Consider the following 11,803-nt stretch of genomic DNA (forward strand, 5'->3'; position numbering starts at 1 on the left):
ATGTGAGTTTAGCACACGTTTGGGATCAACAGCCACCAGTTGTGCTTTATTTTCGCAGCAGATGATTACAGCAGTTCACTAGATGTGTAGCGAGATGCGTTTTTGTAAGCCTGTTTTCACTGAAGCTGGAGTTTTCCTTCAAAATAAAAGCTTAAAAGTGCAGTACGAATTGCTGACAGTTAGTGTTTTTAATGCAGTCCAAATTCAAAATAGTGTAGAAATTAGAAAATAAGTATTGTAATTTCCCTACTGTACTGTAAAGCAAAAATAATATACTGTACCTATGAAAGACCTATTCATTTCGGAGTGTCTATTTACACTAAGTGCAAATAGCCCATCTTGTTGGCAAAGGCTATTTACACTAACTCCGCCCACTAACGTGTGATTGGGTTAGTCAACAATAAAAATAGAAGCTAGTTCAACATCAGTTTCAGTGGCGTAGATGGTAAGGCACATGCTTTTTGACGCGAGCGACCCGAGTTCGAGCCCACCTTTTGCCAAACATTTTTTCTCCCTTTTCAAATCTCATATCGCATCAGAAAGGCATTTATTTTCAATACAAATTAAGGAAATAATCAAAAAGTTGAAAATAAAGTATCGGGTAGGGTTAGGGTAGGTGTAGGGAGGGCTTTATTGTCCCAATAAGGTGACATCCATTTAATAAATTGGAATCTTGCTATTTTAACATAGTGTAAATAGAATCCATTGCTATTTACACTTAGTGCAAATAGCCGCCCCCTATTCATTTTCATTTATTTTGCAGTGCATTAGATAGAATAATTTAACTTCAAAATGTACACAGTTTTCATTTTTTCCCCAATTCTTCATTTGTCTTTTTCGCAATAAATATCGTATTGTGGACTTCATATCGTAATAATATTGTGTTGATAGAATCTGATATCCTTACATCCCTAGCAGCTAACTGTTTTTCTACACGTTACCAAATTCAGTTTCGGTCAAGATATGTTAACCAGTAACACAAGTGTAATGTTACAAGTGTATGTTTCCAGTTTTAACAGATAGCCTTTTGTTTTGTTAGAAGCACCCAGTTTTGTTCCTCAGCCGCTGCTCATGATGCCCTCCCAGAAGCTCATGGTGGTGTCCGCTTCGTTTACAGGTTGGTGATGAAATACTGGAGATCAACGGTGAAAGTACGAAAAATACGAAGCATTCTCGTGCCATCGAGCTGATCAAGACTGGAGGCAGACGAGCTCGACTGGTGCTGAAGAGAGGAGACGGATCCGTCCCAGAGTATGGTGGGTAACAAACAAGTTAACCCTCTGCTTAATGTCTCGTGCTTTTTGCATTTTGTTTCAAAGTGTTCGGTCTTTGTGTTTTAATCTATCCTGAGTTGTCTTTTCTTCTTGTTCACTACCATAAAATTGTTGCTTCCTGGCGATCAATCTGCCTCTGTTAGGTAGTCTGATGTGTTCATCTAGAGAGTGAGATCTTCAGTTCTTCAGTCAGCCAATACAATTGTTGTGATTTGTCTGAGTGCTGCATGTTTCCTTTCTCTTTATTCATCTCTGTTTCTTTCTCTCCCCGATTTCTCGTTCTCTGGCGGGCTCCTCAGCTATGATGGGCCCTCATCTCTCTGCCTGTCTGAGGAATGATAAGCTGGGCGAGCCCTGCTTCTACCTAATGGGTCAAAACCAAGCCACGGTTTGTAAAGGACGCTCTGTGTGTCAACCCTTGCTGTCACCCAGTCACACGTTATAAGCCCCGCTTCAGCACACGTGTGTTGCTGCCTCACCCGCTCTCATCTCACCCGGTCAATCCACCCAGCCGCTGGCCTGCATGCTCAGTGGATTTGTGCTCAGATGCCTGTGTGATGGACAGTGTGTGGATGTGTGGACACTGCAATGCTCTCATGTCACTGATAGCGCAGATGGGTGAATGCTACAAGAACTTGCCTGGCTCACAAACAAAAGATAGCATTACAAAAAATTTATAAAAATAAAAAAGTCTGTTTTGTTATTACCCATAGAACAAGTTTTGTTAGATTCACCCATAAGCAAGTAATGAAATTAGTGTGATTTTGTACTCTGGACTTGTGATAAAAAGATATAACTTAAAAAAGTGTCAAACAGTGCCCTCCACAAACCTTGATGAATCTAAGCAAAACAGGCCATACAAATGTCTGTGGTGTTTATCCTCCTTTCAAAAATCTAACCTTTAAATAAATAAAAAAAACACCTTTGTTCAATGGACCAGGAGGAGTTCTCTGTCACACTTTATTTTAAGGTCCAGTCCTCGCTATTAACTACGACTTTTGCCTCAATAAACTCCTAATTTGCTGCTTATTAATAGTTAGGTAGTTGTTCATTTTAGGTTTTGGGTAGGACTAGGGATGTAGAATATGGTCATGCAGAATATGTGCTTTATAAGTACTAAGAAACAGCCAATATGTTAATAATAGGCATGCTGATAAACAACCAGTTAATAGTGAGAATTGGTCCATATATTAAAGTTTTACAGAATTCTCTTTAGATTTGACATTAAGAGCCAACTGATGCTGTACTGTTTATGTAGGTAAATACCATGAACCGTAATGTGGATGAGAACAATTACTGTAGTTGCACATGCTGCTCGTGAACAGCAGTTTCCAGGAGTAATCAGGTGACTTAAAGACACATCTGCAAGGATTTGCCAAGGCCAGTGGTTTCAGAAATGCACATTCATTGTGAAGACATTTTCTGTGCCACCCCATCTTGTTACCCTGACTAACTTTATCACTGTTGTCCATGGCATATCTTTCTTGTCTCAACATAATGGCATAGTATGGTCCTTGGGACCCCAGCACTGCACATCCTCATAGGATGCAACTAGTTCAAGTCCATCAGTCTGGACACAGTACAGCTCTGTCTCTAACAGTGACCCAGCCGGAGTTCTGGAAGTCCTGACAGTCTGTCCTTCTGAGAGTCTGGAGGTTGGAAGTCGAGTGAGGCTGTGGCCATGCAGTGTCGTCACTATGTTAAGCCTCAAATCTCTACAAACTTCTTGAAGCCCATGAAAACACACAAAAACTGGCATAGTTTTGGGAACATAAAGAGTTGCATATTTGGGAAAATAAAACCGTTCAGGAAATCAGTTTTAAAAGCTTTGTTAAAAAATATATATTTTGACTCTCTTACAGAACTAAACAGGTACCATAGAGACCACAGGGCAAGAATTGTAGTCGGTCTAAGCTACCCGTTAGCCCACACTGACTGTGCCTTCATCATAAGCTTGGCCCCCAAGCCACTAAAAGACAAGGTTGTTGCCCATGACTGCATCCCATTGGATTTGGGAGTACAGTATGCACAGATTTACAATGACCATCTACATCTATTCTTGCCTAAGAATTCTACAGCTGAAGAGAAACCAATAAAACTGCATAAAGACCTTCTGATCTGGGTTCTAGACCTATGATATACTGTATCTCCTCCCTGGAGGTGGTCTCCATGCATCCTGACCCTGATTTTGAGCCTTTTGTACTGCCTCAGTCAAAGCCATAAATTACATCAAAAAGGAATCTGACATAAAATCCCTATCTATTTCAGTGAGATATTGAGTACCTGGCCTCCAAAGGACATAGACCAGGCTCTATGGAGGAGAATCTGCTTTTGTCAGCCGTAGTTGATGATTGTGGGTGTCCTCCAGAGGTCTACAGACTTCCGGATATATATATATATATATGTGACCAGTAAAGTGTGTGCCGTGAATAGAATCGATAGTGAGTGGCATCTGGCATTGAGCCAGTACAGCAGTGCCTTTCTTAGTGGGGAAAGCTTTAGCCCACCCCGGTTACCCTTGCATTTAGGAAGAGTTACCCCATATGACATGAGAAACACCAAAAGGTGTTTTACCCTGTATATCTATGTTGCCAGAAGCCATCGCCGATGCCTCCGAATGATATCATTTGACAATTTGCAACAATTTTCGATCCACTCCTATTTTTTGGGGAGCACTGATTTTGGATCTCAACCGTGTCTGTAAATGCATAAGTTGTCTGTAAATGCCGATGAATTCTGATGAAACAAATCATAGTTTTTCAGAGCTTTAATCTAGGGCAAAGGCTGGGTACGATACTTTGCAAGATCCCAAATAAATATAAGACAGTTTTGCATTTTCTTGGTCAGTTTCCACTTGTGTAGTTTATTCGTTTAGATGACTTGATTGAATAAAACACACGTAGGTGTGTCCAAACATTTGCCTGCTTGTTTATAGATGTTGTTGTATGAAATGTTTGCTGTTATGCTCGATCACATCAAGTGCTGTCTGTTTGTTCAAGTTTTGTGTGACGTCTTAACTGTTAACAGCCGAGTGTTTTTTGAGTACCTAATGTAATGCCTTTCTTCGTTCATTTCCAGACGGCCCAAATGACAGCTACCCTCCCTCACCCGGGCCACAAAATAATTCGGAAGTGAGGGCCTTGCTGGCCAGCGGCCCCTTTCATCATACGTCCAAGTCCAGCTATACTTCAGAGCATCACACACCATCCCAGCCCAAGCAGTACCAACCGAAAGACAGGCAGCACGATCTGGCGAGGGAACGCAGCACAGGACTGTATTCCAGCACTCCACACCAGCCCTCCTGGAACAACCGTCCCGGCCCCTCGTCGTCCCCCGACAGCAGCAAAAGCAACTCCCACCGCAAGGTCAAGAAGTCCGAGTCCGAGAGTGGCATTGCCAAGCTCTTCAAAACGCTGAGGAAAGAGGGCGGATATGGGAGGAAAACCTCCCACCAGGATCTCCTGAGGCGAGGCCGCAAACCCTCCGTAGACGCGCAGAGTAGCGCTGGGTCTCAGGTGCGCAGCGGGTCCTTGGATCGCTCCTCCACCCGGAAGCACAACACTTCTCCAGACCGTCGCAGGGCCAAGTCCGTGGACCGGCGAACGACACGCTCATATAAAGATCAGTCCCCTGAGCGAAACTATCAAGCCTCTTCCCAGGACCTGCTGTGCCAGATCTCCACTCCAGAAAGGCTTGTCCTGCCCCAGAAAGAGCCCCAAACTCCCCGCAGGAACTACAGCAAAGAGGGCTACTTCACATCCACCCCTGAGCGATCTCACAAACCCACGGCCCACGCTCTCGCTCGCACACCTGAACGTGGCCTAAAGAGCAGGAACGTTCTGCTCAACAGCTCTCCGTCCGTTCAAGCTGAGAGACAGGGATGCTTCATCAACGGAGCCTCGGAGAGACGCTTCCGCAGGAGATCGGACAGCAGCAGCGACGGAAGTTACCTGGAAGAGGCTGCTCCACATCTTAGGGATTATTACAACGCACTGAAAGCCAGCGGTGCGAACGGAAGCGGCGTGGGCCTCGGCCTTGTCCAGAGCTCTCCGAGCAAGAGACGGCTTTACAAGGAGAACCACGCAGACCTCAGCATCTGAGCTCCACAGGGCTGAGCTTCACCACAGCGGAACTATGCTTCTTTTTCTAGTTTGTTTTTATATGTTGTGTTGTGAGTGAGAGCCATGTTTTGTTAAAAGACACAGACTTTTCTTTTTTTTTTTTTTTCAAAATATGTCTACTTTGCGTGTCCTCTTTTCTCCAAATTGAGATTTACTGAACCAGAGCACAAGCATTCAGCGTTTGTTTCTTTGTTTGTACATTTTAATAGACGTGTGGCGAAACCTGAACTCAGACTATGATGCTACTGTTTAATTGAGTAATATATATTTAAGCTGTATATTTATTTTGAAAAACTGAAATGTAACTCGATGGGATGTCCAGATGAAAAAAGCATCATTCAGTCCTAGTCTGTTGTATATTATCTGGCTTTGTTAGTCCTAACACTGCACTGGACTGAGGCATGAGCAAAAAAAAGAGGGAAAAAATGAAAGCAGAAAAACATTGTTGTGGCACAGTTTTTTTTTTTTTCTTTTTCATAATCACCAGAATTTAGTCTAAAGGCACATATGCACAATTGAGAAAACCTGACCCAACATTAGCTTAAAGCAAGTTATTTTAGGAATGAATCGGACGCTTTTCAAAAGTGACTTAAAGTGCATTCAGGCTGTATGTCAGTGGAAACAAACCACAGACCAGAACATAGCTAACACATTCAACTATGAAAAAACACTAGATATATGAAATGTGAGAACATATATTGGTGGCCGTTCTAATTCGCAGTCATTTTAAGCAAAAGTCTGAAGTATTTTGAATCGTCCCTTACGCAGCCACATTTACCTCCATAAAGTCAAGTACCAAAGGCAATTGAAATGTTCTGAACGAATGGAATCCCTTGACAAGCTTGTGAAAATAAATGTGACACATCTCTGCAGTACACATTTTGAGCTGAATGTAGAGTTGCAGCACGGAAGATTCAGGTCGCCAGAAGACTACGTCAAAACGGCACCTGATGCAATCTGCCAATCTGAGCCACCTCTCGTTTTTCATCACGCTGAGCTTCGGTGATATGCAGACGCAATGCCTGTTTGTTTGGGAACACAGCTGGTTCATGCATTTCGACAGGACCAAGAACAGGGAATTCCTTCAGTCTCATCTGAATAGTACTGTATCAAAATGAACGTATCAGCTGCTGTCTTTTGTACAAATTTTATTACTGTATTTACTTCAGACCTGTGTAGGTAAGGATACTGTTGCCTTTTCTCTGTACTAAAAAGAGTTTATGAAAGACGTCCACCTAGAAGAAGATGCAGATATGTTTCTACTCTGCTCACTGGGACTATGGGTAACGTGTGTACTCAGAATCAGGCATATGTAACGTATTGTTTCCCTCTCTCCAGGAAGGATGGGAAACGTATGTTTCGAATGGAAGGGGGTTGAATTATCTGTTGTGATGGATAACCTGTTTTTTTTCTAGAGATCTTGTATACTGTCTGTGGTCTCTGAAAAGTTCTATGGATTTTAAATGCTTTTTTCTGTGTCGATAAAAGCAGTACTTGTATTTGGTCAGATTTCTTTTTATGAAACTATGCATATATATAAATATATAAATTCTGCATTGTCGATAGCTTTATTTGACTCATGAAATTACACATAACACTAGTCTAAGTTCAAGTAGATGTGGACTTACACAGTAAAGCTTTTTTTCTTGTTTGGATGGATCACGATGTATATGTAGCTATCAAAAAGAAGTCTGTGAATGCTATTTTTATTATCAAATAAAGTTTTCCATACAAATTCACAAGTCTGTGTTCATTGTGTTGGTATGAAATAACACTGAATGGGCACATAACTAAGATCACATGATACCTGAACCTGAAACACGAACCATTTGCAAACGTCTGATATAGTTGTAGTTTGTTCCGTTTAACTCTTTCCGTTTATGTCTGGTTTTCTTGGTTGCTGTTTCTAGTTTAGTTTTCTATTATCTTGAATGTAGTCTACATATCCAACCTTATTTTAATGTAAACATGGGCCTGATCTAAAATACCAGTTTGCAATATCAAACAGCATAAAAGACTGTTTTTAAACAAGTCAAACTTAAATGTCCAGCTATTTTACTTTGATATGTTGCTTGATATTGCAAAAAGATATTTGTTATATTATTATAGTTTTACCATTTACTGCACTTCGTTAGTCTTCCAGTTATTTATGTATAGCAGAATCAGAAGTCTCACACATTTGCAGAAAATACATACAATAAATACTTTTGCGTTGCAAAAGAAGGTGAGTAGCCCTGGGTGCCATCAGTTCTTTGTTGTTTCTTATAACTTGGTAGTCTTTGATTCATGTATTGTTATTTACTGCTATTCTTGGGTTTTTGGTTCCTTCACTTAAAGCCTGCAATTAGATGCAAGCTATGTGTTCTCCTTTATTTCTTATAACTGCTTTTTTCCAGAAGATTTTAATGGGATTTTGATCTAGACTGCTTTAGGGGCCTCATTTATAAAGTGTGCGTACGCTTAAATCCACACCAGCGCTCATATTTATAAAAACTGTCTTACAGTCACGTCAGGGTCTGAGCAGACGTACACACTTTTTCTTGTCCGAGTACTGCAGGTTATTGGAAGTGTAAGCTGTTCTTGCAGCTCGTTGTTCTAAATTAAAGGATTTGGATGATGATTGGGGATCCTTTACATGTTAGGGTTAGGAGTCATTTACAAGGCAGAGAGCTGAAACCATTCAGTTGCATGCAAGTTCAAGATCATTTGCTATTCATAGATTTCACATCTGAAAAGCGTACGTGCGTTTTCTGTGTACATTCATTCTATGAATCACAAGTACACATATTTGAGAGATTATCGTAAAATCAATTTTAGGATGGTTTCTGTGCAACATTTTATAAATGAGCCCCTTGAACACTGGATTGGTTGAAAGTCATTGTCCTGCTGCGAGACCCGTGCCCTTCGATAAAGGCCTAGCTTTCCAACGTTGTGCTCCAGAGCAGCTAAATTTGCCTGATTTCCCCAGCACCAGAGGCCGCAAAGCAACCTGCAATCATCCGCTGGGTTTGACTGCAGGGCTTAGACAGTAAAAAGCTTTTATTCAGTCATTCTATGATTTGGCCATGAAGGATTTTGGAGTTCTGGCTAACTTCTGACATGACTTTGTGGGGATCCTCCTGGTCTTCTACCTTAAAACCCCCCTTTCATGGAGATGTTGCAAGTTGAAACTGTCATACCCTGTCTGAAGGTCAGCTTTAATCTGTGTTGAGGCTGACCAATGTGCTTTTTCCACCGTTCAAACAATCCTTTGCGGCAAACTTCCACTAAGTTTTCTCTTGCAGCCACGTTTAGTGAGTGTGGCCACGATGCCACGAGTCTCAAACGTCTAGATAACATTGCGTACATGCGTTTGTAGACTTGAGCTTGTCCACGCTTGGCTCTTGTGTCTGACCTTCTTTGGTTATCTATCTATGACCACTTCTAGAAGGTGCCAATAATATTGTCCAGGGAATTTTAGGATTTCTCTGTGAAATTATCTGGAATATAAATTCTTCAGATTTTTTGCACACCTAAAACATAAATATGTGTATACCAAAATATGTTTTAGTGTCAACATATTTAATGCCAGGTCTGGAAACATTAAGGATTATTTGGTAAAATTGCAAGGGTGGCAATATTTTTCGCCACCACAGACTCATGATGATTGCTAATAGTGTTGTCAAGCTACTCCTATCAGCAATATTCTATGTGAGGTGTTCTCAAAGCAAGCAATGTCCCTACAGGCTACCATGTTGGGTAATATTTTAGAGTAAGGAACACAAATTCTCTGTTAACTAAGAGTTTTCCCTCAATAAACTCCTAATTTGCCCCTTGTTCATAGTAAGTAAGGCAGTTGTAGTGGTAGTAGTTATGTTTAGGTATGGGGTAGGTTTAAGGGATCTAAAACATGGTCATGCATTAATATGTGCTTTATAAGTACTAATAAACAGCCAATATGCTAGTAAAATGCATGTTAATAAGCAACTAGTTCATGTTAGTGAATGGTGTTCCCTAATCTAAAGTGTTATCAAATGTTGTGTGAGGCTGTGTGTCCCTATTTACACAGATGCCAGTGAAAGGCAAACTATACATAATCATAATCTATTTTCACCACTCTGACCTAGAGCAGGATTAACACGTCAGTTCTGATCCTACCTAATTCATCCATACATATCTGTCAAATCTTTCTTCGTAAAGCCTTTAATCCAAGGTGATAGTGAGGATTGCCCCGGTTGTACACTTGCGTTGAATAACATATTGAGCCTGTTATCCATAATTATGGTGCTGTTAATTTTTGACGGAATGTATGTACTTTTTTCAATCCAGAACTCCGCAGTAGCTATTGTCTTGATGTTGATTAAACAGAATAGATTAAAAAGCACTCAGCCTTTACTGAAGGTAGGAATATATACACTAAATACATTAAAGCTCTCATCAGAAATCAGTATCGTTCATTGAATTTAAAATACTATTTCGACATTTCGTTAACATTACAGCTCAATCAAAACATAAACAGAGCAATTTAATTTGCAAAGTGCTTTTTATTGTTACATTGCCTTGAATACATGCCTCTACAATCACAACAAAGCCAGTATAAGGAGTCCAACAGTAAGAGAGTTAAGATATGTTCCCTTTAGCTGCATTTTAGGAAGAAAAAAAAAAAAAAAAAAAGAATCTTATGCACTGTTACGCTGGACTCGCTGGATGTACTGAAACTGGGACATGGTCTGTCCTCTCTCAAAACTGTCTTTTGGTTGAACCAATTGGGTTTTGTAAAAATACAAAAAGGAAAACTGACAAACATTTTTTTTCTGCAAGTGGTAGCGGTCGCTCGTTTCCCTGGGCTGAACACTTTGTGGTCTCTGTGTCGTCGGTCGCCGTCGAAGCCCAGTGCACGTCGCTGCTTATCGTGTGTCACGGACGAGTGTTTACGCAGGGGACACGGAGCTGGAAGACACAGACGAAGCCTCGGTCTTGGATGCAGTGGTGGAGGCGCCCTCTTCCTCCTCGAAGGGGTTCTTGCCGCAGCACAGGGTGGTGATCATGCAGTTACGGAACTGCTTGTTCAAGCAGATGTAGATGCACGGGTTGTAGACAGCAGACGTCTTGGCAAAGAAGGCTGGCACTGTCATGAAGAGAGGCCCAAATTCAGTTCCCTGATTGGTGAAGATATACCAGGCCACGCTGGCATAGGGGGTCCAGCAAATCAAGAAGCCGATGACCATGATGATGACCATGCGGGTGACCTCGCGCTCGGCCCTCTGGGTGGTCTCAGACTCCTGCTGCTGGGCAGCGGCTTCTTTGACGGTGCAGACCAGGCGGCCGTAGCAGAAGAATATGACGATGAGCGGAATCGTGAAGTGCACGATGAACATGTAGATGACGAAGGACTCGTTGTTAACGCCAGGTACGCGAGTGTAATAGTCGACTCCGCAGGAGCACTGCATGCCCTCGGGGATGTAACGGGACCAGCCCACCAGGGGAGGCACGGCGCAGGAGCAGGCCATGATCCAGGTGAAGACAACACCCATGATGGCGTGGTTCTCTCCGAAGCGAAAGTTGCTCACGGGCTTACAGACGACCATCCACCTCTCGAAGGCCAGCACCACCAGGGACCAAAGGCCCATTTCACCGCCCAGGGTGGCGAAGAAGCCTTCCAGGTTGCAGCCGAGGCGTCCGAAAACGAAGTAGCCATGCAACGAGGTGTACATCGTTGTGGTGAAGCCACCGAACACCATGAAGAGGTCGGAAACGGCGAGGTTCAGCAGAATGTAGTTGAGAGGTGTACGCAGCTTCTTGTGCTCGATGGTGACGTACAGAGTGAGGAAATTGACGGGGAAGCCGGTGAGGATGAGGAAGAACATGTACGCGGCCAGGCAGGCGTATGCCCATGGCGCCACCAGGTAGTACTGGGGATACTCGTACGGACTCCTAACAATGCCGGTGGCATTGGACATAGGCACGTAGAATGCCGGTCCCTCTGTACCGTTCATGGCTGCGGTTGGATGTTGTGCTCTGCCCTTTCTGCGGTAGTGTTTGGATGGCTCGGCAGGACTGTGGAGAAACGAGGCAGGACCGTGCTACGACTTGACGGGGCGATCGTGCACCCCGCTTTATAGAGGCTCGCTTGGGATTACCTGATGTTTCCAGGCTGTCAGCACGAGTCTATTTAGGCCACAGCTAATAAAATAATCCTAGCCATCATTGCACTGCATATCTGGCAACTTATCAAGCTATTAAGGTTGTACCTGCACAAGGCAGGTAAGCAGTGATAGAAAAAAAAACGCAAAAACTTCCTTTGGCACACAGTCACTGAATCAATGATGAACTGGCTTTAAAGGCACAATATGCAAGATTTTCGTTATAAAATGTCCAAAAACTACTTGCAAAGTGTATTATATTTCATGCAGTTGTGCATTTATGTTA

At 42.5% G+C, this 11,803-nt stretch overlaps 2 protein-coding genes across 2 annotated transcripts in view; one reads left to right on the top strand and one right to left on the bottom strand.

Moving 5' to 3' along the window:
• Positions 1-7,135, top strand: part of magi1a (membrane associated guanylate kinase, WW and PDZ domain containing 1a) — an 82,657-nt gene extending 75,522 nt beyond the window's left edge. Inside the window, exons 21-22 of the mRNA XM_079382647.1 lie at positions 1,118-1,256; positions 4,353-7,135. Coding sequence (XP_079238773.1) covers positions 1,118-1,256; positions 4,353-5,374 — 1,161 coding nt within the window. The 3' untranslated portion in view covers positions 5,375-7,135. The remainder of the gene's footprint in view (positions 1-1,117; positions 1,257-4,352) is intronic.
• A 2,621-nt stretch (positions 7,136-9,756) lies between these two features.
• Positions 9,757-11,460, bottom strand: rho (rhodopsin). The gene has a single exon (XM_079383016.1). It carries the CDS (start codon positions 11,368-11,370, stop codon positions 10,306-10,308), a length of 1,065 nt encoding a protein of 354 aa, XP_079239142.1. The 5' UTR covers positions 11,371-11,460; the 3' UTR covers positions 9,757-10,305.
• Positions 11,461-11,803: the final 343 nt, after the last annotated feature.

Source organism: Barbus barbus (assembly GCF_936440315.1).
Source record: "Barbus barbus genome assembly, chromosome: 28".
Lineage (NCBI taxonomy): Eukaryota > Metazoa > Chordata > Actinopteri > Cypriniformes > Cyprinidae > Barbus > Barbus barbus.